Source organism: Chiloscyllium punctatum, chromosome 46 (genome assembly GCF_047496795.1).
Source record: "Chiloscyllium punctatum isolate Juve2018m chromosome 46, sChiPun1.3, whole genome shotgun sequence".
Taxonomy (NCBI): domain Eukaryota; kingdom Metazoa; phylum Chordata; class Chondrichthyes; order Orectolobiformes; family Hemiscylliidae; genus Chiloscyllium; species Chiloscyllium punctatum.
This window is the reverse complement of record NC_092784.1, coordinates 54,033,402-54,055,015: the sequence shown is the minus strand read 5'-3', so window position 1 is coordinate 54,055,015 and position 21,614 is coordinate 54,033,402. Positions and strand designations below refer to the sequence as shown.

Genomic DNA, 21,614 nt, shown 5'->3' with positions numbered 1-21,614 from the left:
TGCACAGATGCTGCCTGACCTGCTGAGTATTTCTGGCCTTTTCTTTGTTTTTGTTTTAGATTTTCGCCATCTGTGGAACTCTCTTTTCCAACAGATATAGCTAGAATAGTCGAACCCCAGAGTAATACAGTGCAAAAGAAGGCCATTCTGCCCATTATGTCCAGATTGGCTCTTTTGAAGATCAAACCAGCTAGTTTTATATCTCCTGTTTTTCCATATCCTTGTCATTTTTCTCCCTATAAGTATTTATCCAATTAGTTTTTGAAGGCTACCATTTAATCTGTATCGACCATCCTACCTGACATTATACTCAAAATCATGACCACTTGGGTAATAGATTTTTACTCATGTTGCCGATTTCATTTGCTGATTACCTGTGTTTGGTGCTGTTTATTCATCAAACTTTCAACCATTTGGAAACAATTCCTTTTTACTTACATGACTTAAACCCTTTTGTGACTTTAAACACTTATAGTATATCTCGTACCATTCCTTGTTTTAAGGAAATTGACCCCAGTTCACCAGTGTATCAATTTACCTATTCTCCCTCATCCCTGGACCTAATTCAAATCCTCTGTCCAAAGCCTTCCCAAAGGGTGATAGCCAGAATTGGACTCAATACTCTAGCTGCTGATAAACTAGGATTTTTTTTTTCTTCTTTCTTTTGTGTGTGTGCAGGTGTGAGACACAGTGAGAGACACAAGGTGTATGAATCTTTATTCAATTTCCACCACCAGGAATAAAGGAAACACACGCGTGACCAGTGACAAGCAATGCCCTTCACATCAAAGGGCAATGCTGTGTGATCAAACAGTGAAGGGAAGGGCAGGGATTAAATAAAAATAGAGTTGGAGGGGGAAATAATGCTCTCCACTCCCTGCGGCGCCCACCTCTCCCTGAACAACTCCAGGGTGTTGGTGGAGACCGCGTGCTCCTTCTCCAAGGACACCCGGGCTCTAATGTAACCGCGGAAGAGGGGCAAGCAATCGGCCCTAACGACCCCCTCAATGGCCTGCTGCCTGGACCTGTTTTTGGCCAGTTTGGCCAGGCCCAGGAGCAGACCCACGAGGATGTCTTCAGACCTGCCCTCCCTCCTCCGTACCGGGTGCCCGAAGATCAGGAGCGTGGGGCTGAAGTGCAACCAAAAGCGGAGGAGGATGTTTTTAAGAAAATCAAAAAGGGAGTGCAAATGCCCACACCCAATATACACATGGTCCACGGACTCCACAGCGCCACAGAACAAGCAGTTGGGCTGGGAGTCCGTGAACCACCGCAATCTGCGGTTGAAGGGGACCGCTGCATGCAGCACCCTCCACCCCAGATCCCTGAGAGAAAGGGGGAGGACTCCTGCGTAGAGAGCCCACCACTGGGGATCCCCACCGCCCGGTGGCAAATGGGCACACCAAGGCGTGTCCAGACGGTGGATGAGGGAGAAGAGGTGGACAGTGTGCAGCAGTCGATACAGGGCCCGCCCTTTTACGTCCTTAAAAGGGACAAAATTAAAATTCCTGAGGCGGCTCAGGTTGTGGGGCACAGGCTCCCACGGAAAGTACAGGACCTTGGGGCCAATGTGAAATTCCGTCCGGGCTGGGGTGAACGCGGACGGGATCCCACCGCACACCTGAGCGTCCTCCAACTGGTGCACTACGTCGGGTCTGAGCACTGCCGTTTTAAGGTGTCGGATGGCAGTGGCCACGTACTGGACGTCTACCACTGCCCTGCTCGCTATGTCCTGCGGCAGCATCCAGCCCAGGCCCCCGGCACCCAGCACGGCCCTGACCCTGGTCACCCTCGCCACCACGACCCTCCCCTCGAACCCGCGAGTACAGAGGTGCGGATTCCTGAGCAACGGCTCCCTGACGACAGCCGCTACTCCTGCCATAAACTAGTATTTTATAAGGTTTTGGTGTATCTCTCAGGATTTTACGAACATACAAACAGACATCTTGTACTCTATGTCTCTATTTATAAAGCCCAGGATCTCAGAGGCTTTATTAACTGTGATTTTAATCAATTTTGCCATCTCTAAAGATTTGTGCACAAGCACCGAAAGGTTTTGTGTTCTTGCACACCCTTAAATATTTTATTGTTGCTTCTCAATTTTCTGACCAAAATATATCATTTCATAAGACTTGAATTTGAATTTCATCTGCCTTGTGTCTGTTCACTCCTCAAGCTTGACCCTTGAAGTCTCTTCTTACTTTTCCCTCTTTACTTCCATGTTTCAGGTCATTTGGAAATTTCAAAGACATGATCTTATCCCCAAGTCCAAGTTATGAACATACATCGAAAACAGCAGTGATCCTATATTTGAGCCCTGGGGAATCTTCACTGTTCATCTTCCTCCTGTCTGAAACAGTCCTTCATAATGCTTTTTTAAAATCTCTTGTCAATTTTGTATGCATACTGTTATTGCCCCTTTTAACCGATGGTCATCTACTTTGCTAGTTCAGTTGTCTGGTGCGCTGCAACAATCAACATCTTCATAGATGTTATGAATTGCTTTGTAAATCAGCATTTCACATCTAAAATGATAAACCAGTGCCAATTGGTCTTTTGAATGGTTGGTGACATTGAGGTCTAAATCAGGTGTATATGTAATTATTATGAGATCATGGCTTTTCTGATGAGAAAACATGCAGAACTTTAATCCCTTCACTGAGTTTGTAATCCTGAGCCCCAGGCGAATATCTAGGGATGTGGATTTGAATCTCACCTGGCTGATGTAAAATTTGAATTCAATAAAATCTGTCGTTATAAGAAAAGCTGGTTTAAAGGTATTCAGTTAACCATTGCAGATTGTGATAAAGAGACATCTGATACACTAATGTTCTTTACAGAAGGAACTCTGCCATTCTTACATGGTATGGCCCATATATGCCTCCATACTCACAGCAATATGATTGTCTGTGAAATGGCTGATCAAGCAACTCAGTTCAAGGGCAATTAGGGACGAGCAACCAATGTTGGCTTTGCCTAGTGAAGCCCACATCCAATGAAAGAATGGCAAAGAGATTATAAATTGACTTTCCATTTCAAGACAGATTTGAAATATCCTATCTACATGTCCTAAGAGGTTTATCTGACAGTTATTACAAGTCTCATTGCCCTCAACGCAATGAACCTTCTCAAAAATACTTACCTGGGCAGGTATAACATATCAAACAGTAACAGCAGAGTCTGAGGTATGTATTCTTTGGAGAATTTCAAAGGTGGTGAGAAAATTAGGGTGATGAAGAGATTGAGGGAGAATCTTCTACAGAGCAGATCTACAGCATCTGCTTTAATATTAGGAGGGCATTGTACTTAAGAGTTAAAGATAGACAATTACCTAGTCGTTAGTAGATAGGTGATAGCCTTCCATTTAGATTGACAGAGATTGGAGCAGGTAGGGTTCACCATCCCTCCATGTTGGAGGACGGTTCATATTTGTAATTGGAAAAGAACATGCAAGGAGAGAACTTTTCCTTTCTGGTGCCTCAACTGGGCTAATCATTATACAGGAGTGCCACTGAAAAGTCTTCCTGAAGTGGGATGATGCCTGAAAATAAGAGAGACTCCTCAAAGTAGGCATACAAGTAGAAGCAGCAAATTGTCCTGCAAACAATCTAAGGAAGATGTATAAATAGAGAAGCAAAATTGCAAAGGAAATATAAATTAAATAATGGAATGTTTTCTTTTAATGACAGAAATACCAAAAGCAAAATTCTTGTTGATAAATGTAAAATTAACTGACGTATTCAGTTGTTGGCAATGAGGGATTGATTAAATATATATAGATTTGTTTTTGCAGATGCTGTGAAACTTAGTGTTTGTCTACTCAAGGTTTCTGCTGGTTACTTGCTCCATTGGATTCAGTCCTGACCTTCTCCCAGTGCTTTCTTAGGTAGGAGAGGGAGAGTTTTTTCATAAGCATTTTGAACATGTTATTTAAAAAGAAATTAGACAGTGTTCTGGTCCTGAAGTCAAAGCATAGAAACCAGTGCATGTGAGGCTAAACACTTCCATCTTTGTTGTTTCTTTTACTGATGTTCTTACAAATCTAACTCTGGACATTTATTGTTGCCTGGCAGCAAAAAGTACAAACTTCAAACTCCCTGAAGTATTTGGCCATAGCTATTTCCCAGGTCTTATTTTCCCTTTCAATCTATGTGGTTTTTCTTTATAATGTTTTACCTGATGCGTTGCTGATGACTTACTTCCTCCTTATCTATTTGTGTGTGTTTGTTGCATTTGAATGTGTGAGTTAGGCTGCACTGTTATAGATTCTATGCCCAAGGACCCATATGCCATCGATTGATCTATATGTGGTCCAACATGGCAGATGTACACTTGTCTGGCCCATTGAGTGTCACCTATCCTTCACCCTCACTCCCTTTGTCTCCAGTACTCTATTTCAATTTCCCCCCTCTCTCTTTCTTTCTCTCATGCGGAGCCAAATATTGGATTGAGTTACTGGCAGAATGATGCGAAGGAAAACCTTGTATGAAGTGAAGGCTCTGCAATGACATCTTGGCTAGAGCATGTTGGATGGTAAATCTATGGCTTCAGATGAATATTTTCCTTCCCATTTTCCTCTTTGTTTTTTAAATTTTTTTTCAAGACAAAAATAGACAAGGATTCGGAATATGTGAGTGTTTTGTGAAGAGCAAATCACAGAAACAGATGACTTTTAACCCGTGCACTGCTGGAACTACAGAGCTGAAGGAGTCAGGATTAGGTGAAGTATGTACTGTTGTTCATTTCGTGCTTCTTTATTTGAAACAGATTCTTGCAGTTGGAAGAATGCCTAACCAGTCTTTAAAAATGTGTAGATTTGAGGCTGAGTCTGTGCACTCCCAGTTCTGAACCTAATTAGCTTAAAAGATTTATTATTCACAGTCAAGAGTGAACTGTAAGGGATACTTTGAGAAAACGAATGATGCCTATGTGGCTGGGGGCCATTAGCTCAGTTGGTTGGATGGCTGGTTTGTAATGTTGAGTGATCCTAAAAGTGTGGGTTCCACTCTGGCTGAAGTTACCGAAAAGGTCCTGCTTTCTCAACCTTCCCCTCATTCAAAATGTTTGCAGTATTTGAAATATTGAAGCCTTCGGGTTGTGCTTACTGCCAGTTGTCTGTGTGTTTCTCTCTAGTGCAAAGGTAGCTCTTGAGAGCTATGTGATATTTTGACTTGCTCTTTCTTTACATCATAAGTCGAGACTGAGAAAGAATGCTATTATTTGTGAGGATGAGCAAAACCATTGGCTCCCAATGTGAGAAAGCCAACTGAATATGAAATAACTAATTCAGAAGGAACCTTTTTGCCCATCAGTGAGGGGAGCAATATAAGTGTTTCCATAGGGGAAGCTATATTAACACATGAGGGTAAAGAATATGCAGATCAGGAATCAATGAAAGGAGGTTTGAGTGCAGTATAAAAACTGGCATGGACCACTTGGGCTAGGTGACATTTTATCTTATGTATCTCAGGAATATTTAACTTTTATGCACATCTTATTCCATTCTCTTCCATGTTGCCGTCTGACCCTAAGCCCCATCCAAGCCCTTCAAGGTCCCTGAGGCTATGCCATGCTCCACACCTACATAGGAGGTAAATGGCAGCTGCTGATGTTTCCAGTCCCCTGGGAGATTTGCTTTCACCCTTGTTGCATTCAGAAAACTGTTGATTTTCCCTCAGGGTATTCTCACATCAGCACGTTTGAGTTACTGCAATAATTTTCACAATTGACCTTGCTATTACCATCCTTGACACAACTCAGAGATTCAGGACAATGAATATTGGGATGTGCATTACAGGAGGAATTCAGTTGCAACTTTCAGAACTTCTAATTCTTGATCCAAGTACTTTTTAAAGGTTGAGAGGTTTTTTTTGCCTCAACTACACTTCCGTTTAGTGCTTCCAGACTCCCACCCTTGGAGGAGAAAGTTTTTGAAAATGTTTTACCTCAAACAAATATTGGCCAGGGACACCACAGACAAGTCTCCTGCTCTTCTTTGAAAGAACACATTCACCGAGAGGCTAAATCCAGACTTTAGTTTAATGTCTCATCCAAAAAGGTGACAGTCCTGAAGCACTCAACTGGAGTTTTCAGTTTTAATCTTTGTACTTAAATTCTGAAGTGAGATTTGAACCCATAACTTTTGACTCTGAGCTAAGAGTGCTACACATTTTGAGCCCGGCTGATTCATGCCACCCCTCTTCATTTCATCTTTGCGAAGGATTTGATGTGGACAGGACTGATTGAATATAACTGCTTATGCCTAAACAGTTCCTTGCTAAAGAAGGCTGATCAGTTCATGTAGAACCAGGCTGTAGCTTCAATTTGGTCTGTGTGAAATTGATCTACCAAGGAATGAAATGCTTCCTCAAATATACACACTGTACAGTGATACAGGCAGAGAGCATTGAGCTTAATTGTGGGGGTTTCCATATGTCTAGTCAGTTTTGGCAATATCCAGTGTGTAAGCAGTCACAAGGTCTTTATGTGCAACATATTTTCTCAGCACCTCACACACCTCCCAGCAGGGAAGCAGGCCAATCAGTACTCTCCGTCATCCTCATCCTGGTACATCCTTCTAATGAACGTCATCAACAAAATGTTATCTCCATTTCTCTTTCCATAGAAGCTGAGCAACCTGTTGAGTTTTTCCATCACCTTTTGTTTATATTACGGATCTCCAATGTTGGTAACACTCTATTTATATGTTAACGGATCCTTATATTCCATTCTTACTTTGTCTAACTTCTTTGTTTCAAAACAATTTGGCTTGCTTATCTTCAGGAAATAAATTCCCACAAGTTGAATTCGTCGCATTGAATGAATGAACAGCTGGACATGTTATTTATGTTTTGTACCTGGTTCCTTCCAAGTGTCACATCTGCCATCCTATGCACACTCTGTCTACCCATATCTGCTGAAATCAATAAGCTCACCTCACTAAATGTGGACCTCCTCTCCTTCCGAGACTTTGTCCTTTCTTTATTCTTTTGCAGGATGTGAGAATTGTTGACAAGACTTACATTGTACAGTGCATCCATGACTGCCCTGGAGAAGGTAGTGATTAGCTGACCTTAAACCACTTTGGTCCATGTAGTGTAGGTACACTCACAATGTCATTCGGGAGAGAATTTCAGAATTTTGACCCAGTGACACTGAAGGAACTGTGATATATTTCCAAGTTAGGATGGTGAGTAGCTTGGAGAGGTACTTGCTGACTGTGGTGTTCCCTGCTGCCCTTGTCCTTCTGGATGGAAGTGGTCATGGGTTCAGAAGGTACTGTTGAAGGATGTCTATGGCCCGCTTTTTCCCAGTTCTGTGGTGCATTGCTACTTTTTGTGCAGTCGCTGTACAAACAAAATCACAGCAACCAATTTACATGCAACAAGGCCTCACAAAGGAGGTGAACAATCAATCAGTCTATCTTGTGGGACCTGCTGGCCTTAGGGTATCACCTGATCATCCTTCAAACGATGCCAACTTAAGGGAGCTTTCTACATTATCTGATAAAGTAGTTACAGCTTCAGTTTTACATGTAACCTGAAGCAGCACTCCATCATCGCTGGTATATGTGCAGCAGTTGTGTTTTGAAACATTAGCTCTCAGGCTTTCTGTTCCATGAGGGAGAGATAAGATGCCCACAGCTGAACGTCATGAAGTACTCTCCATAGTTGTTTCTTTTGCCCTCTTTATTCTTTCATGAGATGTGGGATCACTGGCAAGGTCTACATTTGTTGCCCATCTGTAATTACTGTTCCAATGAACACTTTGCGAGCGACATTTCAGAGTCAACCACATTGCTGTGGCTCTGGAGTCACATATAGGCCAGACCAGATAAGGATGGCCAATTTCCTTCCCAAAAGGGCATTAGTGGACTAGTTGGGGGGTTTCTACCCTCCCCTCCCCTTAAATCAATGTTGTTATCATGGTCACCATCACTGAAGCTAACTTCCAAATCCAGATTTATTAATTGAATTTAAATGTTACCATCTACCATGGTGGGATTTGAACCCTAATTCCAGACTGTTAGCCTGGCTTCTGGATTATTAGTCTAACAACGTTACCACTATGCAACATTTTCTCCATAAAATGCAGCAGGCATGAGTAGTATTCTGTAAATGCATGTTTCTTTTAGAGAATAACACTTTTTAATATTAACTTGTTGTAAAAATCTTATAAAAACTTGCCCACATTAACTAGGCTGGGAGGGTCTTGTGGTGCAGTGTCAAGTCCCACCAACCACAGAGATGTGTCATAACTTATCTGGAGTTTGATTAAAAATATTTCCTGGGCGGGGGGAGAAATGAGAGGTCATTGCTATTAATCCCATCCTCAACTTTACATTCAGCAATCTTTATTAAAAAAAAGTTTAATTAAATATTAAATTTGACATGCATTTGAAGGCAGTGGTCCTGGAAGCTTTGGCTGTGGGATTCACAGCCTCTGGTCTCAAGGACATCATTTGTCAGCTACGCTAAAAACATGCTCACGCAGGAGGAGGAGTGATCCACAAGGTGTTGTGGGATAGAGCAGCCTACTCCTCTCCTAGACGTGGTCTGTGTCCCAACAGCTGGCTAGCCATTTGTTACACTAAGTGTTACTTCAGTTGAGGAGCTGGGATGAATATTCATAACCCAACACACTTGCTACACCAGTGCAGCAGCTGCCCTGTTCATTTGACAGTGATAATAACACATGTTGTGGGACTAAAATTAACAAAATACTCCCAGTTGTTGATGCTTATTTAGTGATTAACCAATGCATCTCTCTTTTCTTTTACTCCCTTATAAACCTTGAGATCGACATCCTTTGTTATGTGGTATTTTCTTCCATTTTTTCTTGTCTTTTGTCAGACATTACACATTGAAAGGAACTTTGTGCTAACATTATATTAATTAGCAACGCTAATCAAATGATATCGCGTCTGCTTCTGATTACAACAGCTCAGTCTGTCTTTATGAAGCCCAGCTTGCAGACTGACTTCACTCTGAATCTGACTGGCTGTCTAATTGCAGTAGCATGCGCTGTTGATATGGAAATATCTTTTAATTTTCAAACTCAAACCTGTTATAATTATCTTGGGGAGAGAAAGGGACGGGGGAGAAAGAAAACATCCGTTGGCCATAGGCCTTGATGCCATCGTGCCTGTCTGTACTGAAATGTTGATACTTGCATTTCTTTACTGCCTTTACACAACCTCAGAATATCCTGAAATAATCCACAGCCATTGAAGTACTTTTTGAAGTGCAGACACCACTGTAATGTGGCAAATCAGGCAGCTAATTTGTGCACAGCAAGCTACCACAAAGAGGTATATGAGAATAGCCAAATAATTGGTTTTCTTAGTGATATTTATGCTCATGATTGACTTTTTATCCATTAAAAAGTCTTTCCCTCTTTCACTCTGTGTCTTTCATGGTCTCTTTCATTCTTTATCTCACTCATTCTCCCTTTTACTCTGTTTCTGTCACTGTTTTTCTCATTCACACTCTTTTTCTTCCACTGTGCCTTTCTCTTACACTGTCTCTTTCATCTTATTTTTCAATCTCTGCTTCACTCTTTCTCTCTCTGTCTTGCTGTTGCTTTATCCCTCTTCCTCCTTCTCTTTTCCCTCTGATGTATTGCTTCACGGCATTGTCATAACCTCCAAAAGCATAGTCTCATCAATTGGCTTGGACACTGAATTATTCAACCATGGGAATCAGTAGAATTGAGTTCATTGGGATTTTGTTGTTTAAATGTATCATCCAGCTAAGTAATGCCAAACTGATCATTAGTTACACCATTCTCCTCCTTTCTTCCACCAGACTCCACCCCCACCACCACCACTAAGCCCACCATGTAAATCCTCATCTGAGAACGCAAAATTCAAATGCAACTCCCATATTTCAGATTGGCTGCTTCTGCATGGACCAGACACCAAAGCTGGAACATCTTTGGTCACTCATGAAAGCTAGATAAACACATGAGGGAGATAGGAAGGTTATGGTAATGCGGGAGGTTGAAACAGATGAATGGGGAAGTTGTGTGGACCATTAACACTAACCCACATTGTGCTCCTAGTACCTGCATTGACTATAAACTTGTGTAATCAATATCGGACTGATAAGGCACAGACTCTAATAACAGAAAATAGGAATAGGCCATTCGTCCCAGCAAGCCTGCTCTGCCATTTAACTAGATCAAGGCTGATCTTGTGCTTCAACACCATTTTCTATGCTATCCTTTGATGTCTTTCATATCCAGAAATGTACTGATCTTTATCTTAAACATTCTCAATGAATGAACCTTCCACAGCCCTCTATGGTGAAAAATTCCTTAGACAAGTTTAGTTCCTCTGATGGCTGCGGATATTGTTCACATATGATTATAAAATTTTTGAGAGAATGCTGTGGTATTGAGTTCAGTGAACCTTGATAATCCTTTAGATAGCTGGAAAACATCTGCACTCAACAGAACATGGAATGTGTAGTGACTTTCTAACTTGCAAAATATAATTTCTATTCAAATGTTGTTGAAACAGATTTGAACGTAACTCCACAGAGGCTGGTATCCCCACCAAGTCACCCTTTATTTACACATTTAAAATCCTTGACATTGGTCCAGCCTCCTCAGAGCCAGCTCTCAGCATGTCAATGTCCAACAATCCTCTTTTTATATGTCAGCCAGGCTCCCTTATTGGATCAGATTAACAACCCCAATCAGAGAACTCATTCAATGAGGCTGACCTCATTACAATCACTATAATCCTCCCACTCTAAGTCTGAGGACATAGGCTGGTCCTTTTTCTTCCTCCTGGGACACTTTATCAGCGGATCAGGTCCCTCTAACTCTGTGCGGATACAGGTGGCGCGTGATGAACAAGAGCTTTCCTCCAGTGCCTGAAGTGTCTTGGGAGAAATTCACTCTCTTTTTTGGCAGTAAAGGCATGGATGCAGTGAGATCTGCTGTGTCCATCTCAGATTCTGAAGTCTGTGCAATGCTTAACTGAAGGGAAGAACTCACAGGTTTCAACAGCCTTTCCGACTGTTCCGAGAAGCAGGGCTCAGTGCACCGTTTGCGAGTTTGCGGCGGCTTTCATACGGTCCACGTGCTTCTTCGGGACTGTTGAACATACCCGAACTTCACATATCACTGGTTCTGACCTTGCATCAACCAAGCCTCTCACACATGCAGGGCCATTTCTGTGGTTACTACAACAAATTTCGTCCCCTATAGTAAACTCTCTCTCTCACTTGGTGGAATCTGGCTTTCGACACTGGTGTTCCTGATGCTGTTTCACCCTCCACCCCAGGTCTGGGAAAGTCTGCTCGAGTTATCTGAGTAGTTGCATGAGATTTGGTACTATAGTCAAAGGGCCAGTTTGGTATCTAGCTGTAGGTTATTTCTTAAAGACTTCCTTCAGAGTTTGGACTGTTCTTTCTAGGCCATTGGATAATGAATGGTATGGAGGTGCCCTTACATGTCGAATACCATTCAACTTAAGAAAATGCTCAAATTCCCTGCTCGTAAACGATGGCCCATTGTTTTGTGATCAGGACTTCCAGGAGTGCATGTATTGCAAAAGATGAACACAGTTTTACCATTGACATTCCCGTGTTTGATAAATAAACTCTAAGCATGTGCAACCACTTTGAGTGGGTGTGAACAATGACTAAGAACATTGGGTCCATGAGAGAACCTGCATAATCGACATGTCCAGGATTTACCCAGCCATTCCCACAAATGTGGGGAACTGCTGGCAGTAATTTTTGTTCTTATTGGGGCTCTGGGCACTCCCCCACCAGTGCAGCTAAGTCTGCATCCAAACCTGGCCACCAACATCTTCATTTTGGAGACCTCTGAATGAGCCTGGTGGAGTTCAGCCAGTATCTGGTGGTGACCTTTGCTTGAAACTATCACTCTTTCGCCCCATAATAATATACCTTTCTCTACTGTGATCTGGTTTCTCTGGGTCTAAAAAGGTTTCAGTTCTGGTGATGGCCCTTTGATTTTTCTGTGTCGCCACCAGCTGTTTCAGTTTTGCCAGATGGGATCTTTCTTTGTCCATAAGTCTGATATTGTCAGCTGTGACTGGAAATGTGTACAGAAAATATAAAATCGTTACAAACTCTTCCAGTGGTGGTACCACCGATGGTCTACCTGAGAGTGGGAGGCAGCTCAATTCATCTACATTTGCTATGTGACCTCCTGGATGGTGTTCCAGCTTGTAATTATATGCACTTAGAATGACAGTCCATTGCTGAATTCGGTCTGAAAGCACTGCCTTGTCCTCTTTAAGTAGACCGAGTAGGGGTTTGTGATCCGTTATTATTACAAATTTATGTTCATAAAGGTATTGATGGAACTTCCTGACTGTATTTGTGGTATTGCCACATGAGCTAATACTAACCCAGTACTATACAGGGAGGCATCGCATGTCATTACCAGATCTCATTTGGGATTATAGTGTGCCAACACCTAAGAGGGGATAGCTGTTTCTTCACTTCCCTGAAAGCTATCACTTGGCTATGCAACCATTTCCAAGACTGACCCTTTTTTAGGAATTGCTACAAAGGTGCCAGGATGGCAGCCAAGTTATGTATGAACTTTCCATAATAATTCACCAGAAGGCCTAAGCTCCGGTACAGACATAGGAGCCAGCGCATTTTTGATCACTCTTGTTTTATCTTCCCACAGGTGTAAGCCAGTCTTGTCGACTCTGTGGTCCAAGTAGATTTTTCCCTTTTAAGGTATATATCTGCCTGGGAGAAATGTCTGAGGGCTATGTCTGTGTTTTCTAAGTACTCCTTATTGGTTTTTGCTGTTAATAGCATGTCATCTAGCTAAATGGTGACCTGGGGTAGACTTTGCAAAATGTTCTCCATCATCGACTGCAAGATTTCACAGGCTGACGATACCCCAAATGGCAGGCTAGTATATTGGTACAAACCCTTATGGATCTTAATTGTGCCATACTTCTTGGAATCGTCATCTAACTGCAATTGCAAGTACACATGGCTCATGTCCGTGTTCATGAAGGACAGTCCCCCTGCCAGCTTTATGTATAAATCTTCACTGGTGAAGATCAAAAGTGTGGACAAAGAACTAGGTTTTATGCAGCGTCTTAACGGAGGAGTAAGTGGTACAGAGAGGGCATGTTCGGTGCAATTCCAGAGCCAAGGGCTTTGCCAACTGTAAGTACAGCCTCCAATAATGGAGCAATTAAAATAGGAGATGTGAAAAAAGCCAAGACCTTCTTTATCCTTTGAAAGATGCAGGGGACATTGTAGTCCATCCCAAATTGCCCTTGGTTGAATGGCTTGCTTGCTTTTTCAGAGGGTAATTAGAAGTCAACTGTATTGCTATGGATTTGGAGTCATGTGTAGGCCAGACTAGGTAAAAACGGCAGATTTCTTTCCCTAATGACATCAGCCAATTAGATGGGCCTTTGCTACAATTGGTGACAGTTTCATGGCACCATTACTTCAATGAGCTTTCGCAATTCAAGAGTTTTTTGATTTGATTTCAAATTCCACCAGGTGCCATGATGGTACTTCAACTATGATCATGGGGTATTAGCCTGGCCTCTGGATTATTGCACCTCAATTGAGATCATGCAAACACAAATCTCTGAATATTCAGGCATTCATGGTAAGATTGCCCATGAGGTAAAAGGGACTGGTTAGTTTTCAATATCAAAATGTTTCATTCTGCTGTATTTCTTTAGTCAGAAATAAAACAACTGAGCCACTGAAGTTCATGTTTTCCAGATCTCTGCATTTCCCTTTCATAGCTGACAATTAGATTACTTACAGTGTGGAAACAGGCCCTTCGGCCCAACAATTCCACACGGACCCGCCAAGGCATAACCCACCCAAACCCATTCTCCTACATTTACCCCTTCACCTAACACTAGGGCAATTTAGCTCGGCCAATTCACCTAACCTGCACATTTTTGGATTGTGGGAGGAAACCAGAGCACCTGGAGGACACGGGGAGAATATGCAAACCCCACATAGAGAGTCGTCTGAGGCAGGAATTGAACCTGGGTCTCTGGCGCTGTGAGGCCCACTGCCACCGTGCCGCCCAATTTACTGAGTCAAACTGTTATCGGTATGATATGGTCTGAGTGCTTTCCTATATATTAGCCCATGTAACATACAGTATAAAGACTGGGTTCTTATTGAGACAGAAGGCATGGTGGCTCGTGGTTAGCACGGCTGCCTCACAGCACTAGGAACCTGGTTCAATTCCATCCTTGGGCAACTGTCTGTGTGGAGTTTGCACATTTTCCCTGTGCCTGCATGGCTCAGGTGAAGTGAAAGAAGCCATAGGAACAGAATTTATAGGCAGAGAAATCAAAAGTGTATGTAAATGTATTGAGTGGAGTGTCAACTGGTTGAATAATAAATCTTTGCAGGTGATCAAAAGTATCAGATGGTGTGAGTAAAGTGTCAACAGCTGTTCAGTAAGTGAAGGGAATGACCTATAATCCAATTAATTGAGGCAGTAAGATAATTACCAAAAATGCAAAATAAGTTGGTACTGGAGACAAACCACAAATGGCTGGAATAATATGATAGATGTAAGAGTCACATGCTGAGGGTCGGATCAAAATAACAAATTATTGTCTGGCATTAACATAATACTTTCATTATCAAATTTGTCATCTTGTGGGATGGGTGATTGCTCATGGGCAGTTCAGACATGTTGTCTGTTTCTTTGCAGGGCTTGACTATTATTCATTGCAACAGTATAAAACCAAGACAAAAGAAAAGTACTGCGGATGCTGGAAATCTGAAATAAAATGCAGAAGGGAGTACTCTGAGGTAATCTTGTTCATTGTCTACTGCACCCCAATTTTAGTGTCCTCAGCAAACTTACTAACCACACCTCTTATGTACACATCCAAGTAATTTACATAAATGAGAAAAAGCAGTGGATCCAGCACTGATTCTTGTGGCACACCACTGGTCACAGACCTGCAGTCTGAAAGGCAATCCCCCACCATCACCCTCTGTCTTTTACCTTTAAACCAGTTCTGGATCCAAATGGCTAGTTCTCCCTCTATTCTGTGTGAGCTAGTCTTGCTAACCAGCCTACCATAAGGAACCTTGTTAAACGTCTTACTGAAGTCCATATAGGTCACATCCACTGCTCTGCCCTCATCAATCCTCTTCGCTACTTCTTCAAAAAAACCCAATCAAGTTAGTGAAACACGATTTCCCACACACAAAGTGACGTTGACAATTACTAAATAGTCCTTGCCTTTCTAAATGTGTACATCTTGTCACTCAGGACTCCCTCCAACAACTGGTGTCATGCTCACCTGTGTATAGTTTCCTGGCTTTTCCTTACTATGTTAGCTAACCTCCAGACTTCCAGCACCTCACCTGTGGCTATTGATGATACAAATACCTCAGCAAGGGGCCCAGCAATCTCTTCCAGGATTTTGGCTTTGCTTCATCAGAGGATCACTTTACTAGTTTAGAGTTCTCATGTGGCTCTTCAAAAACTAAGTGTTTTGAATGAGACAAGCCATGTCCTTATTTTTTCAAAGAAAGGCAAGAGAACGAGTATAAAATGTTCTTCCTCAGTATCGGTTACTGTTCTTCATTCTTGAAAGCTAGTTGTAAATTTGAGCTCTCAACTCAGGTAGATGACAGGTGATGGTGATGAAAACTTGGATTTTTCACAACTGCTATTGCTATTATCACCTGTTCAGCTTTCATAACAACCAGCTACCACTAGTTTTTATTGCTCATTTGCTACCACCATGGCATAGTTTTTTGGGTCATATGCTGCTGTCAGTATGATATGAACTGAGTGTATCTGTTTATGTTAGCCCATGTGGCATAAACTATGAAGGCAAGGTTCTTGTTCAGACAAAACTGAAAGAACTGAAGCTGTAAATCAGAAACAAAAACAAAAATTGCTGGAAAAGCTCAGCAGGTCTGGCAGCATCTGTGAAGAGAAATCACAGCTAGCATTTCGTGTCCAGTTCTGAGGATTAATTTCTTTTCAAGATGCTACCAGACCTGCTGACCTTTGCCAGCAACTTCTGTTTTTGATTCTTGTTGAGACAGATGCCTTGAAGTTTATTAACAGCACCAACTGGTACTAATAGAAGGCTATTTAGTTTTGAGGGGAAATGTGAAAAGGGTGGGACTGACTCTTTCCTGACTGAGGATACTGATAAGTCAAACACAATTATCATCATTACTAATGAAGAGCACATTGACCCTCTGCACTTTGTCAATATGTTACTGGTTCCATTGAATGCAATTAGAATTTATCAACCATTGGACAACCACTGTTTTAAGCACTATCCCCCTGAACAATCATTTGATAACCTGCCCTGTTACCATCTCACATTGCTCATTTCAAATTGTACATTCATAGGATATACATTACATACAGTTCTTTGCACCACACTTTGGAAGATGTGAATCCATTGGAGAAGAAGTTTATGAGATTGGTTGTAGACTGGAGAAGTTGGGACGGTTTTCCTTAGAAAGGAGATAGTTGAGGGAAGGATTGATATGAATTTTCAAAATTATGAGGAGTCTGGGCAGAGTAGATTGGGACAAATTGTCCCGCTTGTAAATGGATCAAGAACCAGATGACTCATTTAAAAGAAGTACAAACGAGGTGAGAAAAATCTTTTCCATACATTGAGTAGTTAAGGTCTGGAATACAAATGAACCTCGATTATACAAATGACATGGGCAGGGAGTATTTTGTTTGGATAATCAAATGCCAGATTACACAATTTAGCCAAGCATCAGGACCTTGAGATTTTGTTCGGATAACCCAAAATTCAGATAATCGATGTTCGGATAATCAGGATTTCTCTGTATACTACCTGGAAATGTGATGGAGCCAGGTTCAACTGAGGCATTTAAGAGGGCATTTGATGATTATGCAAATAGAAACAATGTGCAGGGTTGTGGAGAAAAGGGAGGAAATTGGCACTAAATCAAAATGCTCAGAGAACTAGGGCTGACAGAAAAGGTCAAATGGCCTCCTTCGCCATTATAACGTACAAACATAAAAACTAGGAGTAAGAGTAGGCCATCTGGCCCTTCAAGCCTGCTCCACCATTCAATAAGATCATGGCTGATCTTTCATGCCCTCAGCTCCACTGACCTTCCCTCTAACCATGACTTTGAATTCCTTTACTGTTCAAAAAGTTATCTTTCTTAGCTTGAAAAATATTTACTGAGGAAGCCTCAACCACTTCACCGGACGGGGAATTTCATAGATTCACAACCCTCTGGGTGAAAAAGTTCCTTCTCAGTTCGATCATAAATCCGCTCCACCGAATTTTGAGGCTGTGCTCTCTTGTCCGAATTTTGAGGCTTGCTCTCTCCAGCCAGTGGAAGCATCCTCTCTACTTATATTGTATCTATTCCCTTCATAATTTCAGATGTTTGTATCAAATCCTCCTCATTCTTCTAAATTCCAATGAATATAATCCCAGTCTACTTAGCCTGTCCTCATAAACCAGGCCCCTCTACTCCCCTCAATTGAATTCTATGATATGGCACACAAACAGATCGTTCAGCCCAACCAATCAATTGCTGGTGCTTATGATCAAACACAAGTATCCTCTCACCTTCACTCATCTAAGCCTGCCATTGTAAACATAATCCCATTTATTTAGAACATAGAAAATTACAGTGCAGTACAGGTCCTTCAGCCCTCGATGTTGCAATTACCTGTGAAACCAATCTGAAGCCCATCTAAGCTACACTATTCCATTATCATCCACATGTTTATTCAATGACCATTTAAATGCCCTTAAAGTTGGCGAGTCTACTACTGTTACAGGCAGAGCATTCCACGCCCTTACTACTCTCTGAGTATAGAACCTACCTCGAACATCTGTCCTATAGCTATCACTCCTCAATGTAAAGCTATGTCCCCTCGTCTTAGCCATCACCATACGAGGAAAAAGGCTCTCACTATCTACTGTATCCAGTCCTCTGATCATCTTGTATGTCTTTATGAAGTCACCTCTTAACTTTCTTCTCTCTAATGAAAACTGCCTCAAATCCTTCAGCCTTTACTCATAAGACCTTTCCTCCATACCAGGCAACATCCTGGTAAATCTCCTGTGCAGTGCTTCCACATTCTTCCTATAATACAGCGATCAGAACTTTACGCAGTACTCCAAGTGGGGCCGCACCAGAGTTTTGTACAACTGTAACATGACCTCATGGCTCTGAAACTCACTTCCTCTACCAATAAAGCCTAACACACCATACGCCTTCTTAACAACCCTGGTGGCAACTTTCAGGGATCTATGCAAATAGACACCAAGATCTCTCTGCTCATCTATACTACTGAGACTCCTACCATTAACCCAGTATACTTTATTCTTGTTGCTCCGTCCAAAGTGAATCACCTCACACTTTTTTCGCATTAAACTCCATTTGCCACCTCTCAGCCCAGCTCTGTAGCTTATATATGTCCCTCTGTAATCTGCAACATCCTTTGGCACTAGCCACAACTCCACCAACTTTAGTGTTATCTGCCAGTTTACTAACCCATCCTTCTATGCCCTCATCCAGGTCATTTATAAAAATAACAAACAGCAAAGGCTCCAAAACAGATCCTTGCGGTACATCAGTAGTAACTAAACTTCAGGATGAACACTTCCCATCAACCACCACCCTCTGTCTTCTTACAGCTAGCTAATTTCTGATGGCAAACTGCTAAATCACCCTCATTCCCATGCCGTTGTATTTTGTGCAATGGCCTACAATGGGGAACCTTATCAAGCGCCACAATGAAATCCATATATATCACATCAAACGCTTTACCCTCATCCACCAGTTTGGTCACCTTCTCAAAGAACTCAATAAGATCTGTGAGGCACGACCTACCCTTCACAAAACCATGTTGACTATCCCTAATCAAATTATTCCTTTTGAGTTGATTATAAATCCTGTCTCTTATAATCCTTTCCAACATTTTAGCCACAGCTGAAGTAAGGCTCACTGGTGTATAATTACCAGGGTTGTTTCTACTCCCCTTCTTGAACAAGGGGACAACATTTGCTATCTTCCAGTCTTCTGGCACTATTCCTGTAGACAATGACGACATGAAGATCAAAACCAAAAGCTCTGCAATCTCCTCCCTAGTTCCCAGAGAATCCTAGAATAAATCCCATACGGCCCAGGGGACTTATCTATTTTCATACTTTCCAAAATTGCTAACACCTCCTCCTTATGAACCTCAATTCTGTCTAGTCTAAAAACCTGTATCTCAGTATTCTGCTCAACAACAGTGTCTTATTCCTGTGTGAATACTGACGAAAAATATTCATTTGGCACCTCTCCTATCTCTTTGGACTCCACGCACAACTTCCCACTCCTGTTCTTCACTAGCCCTAATCTTACTCTAGTTCTTTTATTCCTGACATACCTATAGAAAGCTTTCGGATTTTCCTTGATCCTACCTGCCAAAGCCTTCTCATGTCCCCTCCTGGCTCTTCTTAGCTCTCTCTTTAGGTCCTTCCTGGCCAACTTGTATCTCTCAAGTGCCCTAGCTGAGCCTTTATGCCACACATTAACATAAGCCTCCTTCTTCCTCTTGACAAGAGATTCAACTTCTTCAGAACCACGGTTCCCTCGCTCAACCACTTCCTCTCCCCCTGACAGGTACATACTTATCAAGGACATGCAGTAGCTGTTCCTTGAACAAACTCCACATTTCAGTTGTGCCCATCCCCTGCAGTTTCCTTCCCCATCTTATGCATCCCAAATCTTGCCTAATCACTTCATAATTGCCTTTTCCCCAGCTATAACTCTTGCCCTGCGGTTTATACCCATCCCTCTCCATTGTTAAAGTAAACGTAATCGAATTACGGTCACTATCACCAAAGTGCTCACCTACTTCCAAATTTAACACCTGGTCTGGTTCATTACCCAGTACCAAATCCAATAATTTTTTCTGCCTATTTGTATTTGTGGTATTCACCTCAACCACACCCTGTGTGGTGACTTCCCCATTCTCACCCCTAACTGAGCAAAGACCTTTCTTCTGAATTTCCTGTTGAATTTCTTTGTGAAGACCTTATATTGACAGCCTCTAGTCTGATCTTCCACACAAGAGGAAACATTAATTTCTGAACCTACTTTATTAAACCTTTCAGCATTTTAATGCCTCTATTGGGCTCACCCTCAGCCTTTATTTCGAGAGAGATACGCTCAGCCTGTCAATCCTTTCCCTGATATATAAACTGACAGATTTCTTCTATAAACCTTGTTGAATCCTCTGTACAACCTTTCCAGTACTTCTTATGCTACCCTCTTCATAAAATAGTGACTGGAATTGCACACTGATCGAACTGTGTTCAAATCATTGTTTGATATGATTTGAGCATAACCTTCCTGTTTCTTCTGCACAAATAAAGCTGTATACTTGGCTTGCCCTTTTTTATAGCCAGAGGCATAAATTGTAACGATTATTACATTTGTTTATGACACTGCTGCAAAGCACCTAGAAATTATTTTGGTGCATTAAAAATGTCATATAAGTTGTTATGTTGTGAATCACAGCAGGTAAATGAGAAAGCATATAAGGTCAGACAGAGAGAAGAAATATCAAAATGGAATGAATGGATGGTGGTTCATGTTGAATTGCTCGACATATTCTGCCTCTTAGTTTTCAGTTTTGGTGCAGGGTGCAAGCTCAAATTGTTAATGCTAATCTGAACCCCAAAGTAAACTTGATTTTTTTGAGCATTCTCTACTCTTTTAAATGGGAATTAAAGCTTCCTCCACACTATCCACATCAAACATTCCCAGGACAGAATCAGCACAGGGATAGATACAGAGTAACGTTCCTTCAACACTGTCCCATCAAAAACTTCCAGGAAAGGGACAGCATGGGGTTAGATACAAGACTCCCTCTCTGTTTTATTCTCTTTTCTTTTCAAGAGAAACAGGGCAGTTATATTAAATTCAAATCAGACATTGATTGGAACACAGTTTGAATATTGTGTACAATTCTAGCATGGTAGGGGAAGATATAGTTTTTTGCAACTGATTTGGAAACAAGGTAAAGATAAATCCTGAATCTTGGAAACACTTTGCATGTTACTGTGTCCCTGAATTAGAGAGATAGGATTTTTGAATCAACATTCCCTGCTGGCCTGTGCATCAAATACTCCTTGCAAAAGGAATCACAACAATAACTTACATTCATATAGTACCTTTGATGTAGTAAAAGGCCCTCACAGGAATCAAACAAAATTTGACAGTCGTGGAATGAGATATCTTAGGATAGCTGACTGATAGCTTGGTCATTAAGGTAGATGTTAAGGAGCAGCCAAATGGAGGGGAGAGAGAGTGGAATGGTGGGAGAGATTTATGGAGGGAATTTCAGACCTTCAGGTCAGACTCAGAAAGGTACTGTCAACTATAATGGCGAATTAAAATCGGGCATGCTTAAGAGGTTGAATTGGTGGAGCACAGATATCTCTGAGAAGCGTGGGGCTGGAGGCAATGACAGAGAGAGAGAGAGAGAGTCAAGAACTGAGGTGATGCTGGATCATAAACCAGTATCAGTCAGCGTGCACATAGGTGATGGATTTACTGGACTTGGCAAGAGAGGAGTAGACT

The 21,614-nt window shown here is 41.8% G+C and overlaps 1 protein-coding gene across 1 annotated transcript in view; it reads left to right on the top strand.

Moving 5' to 3' along the window:
* The window catches only part of LOC140468059 (uncharacterized), a 146,530-nt gene that overhangs the window by 107,464 nt on the left and 17,452 nt on the right, over positions 1-21,614 (top strand). Inside the window, exon 3 of the mRNA XM_072564246.1 lies at positions 14,710-14,810. Within this exon, the coding sequence (XP_072420347.1) occupies positions 14,710-14,810 (101 nt within the window). The remainder of the gene's footprint in view (positions 1-14,709; positions 14,811-21,614) is intronic.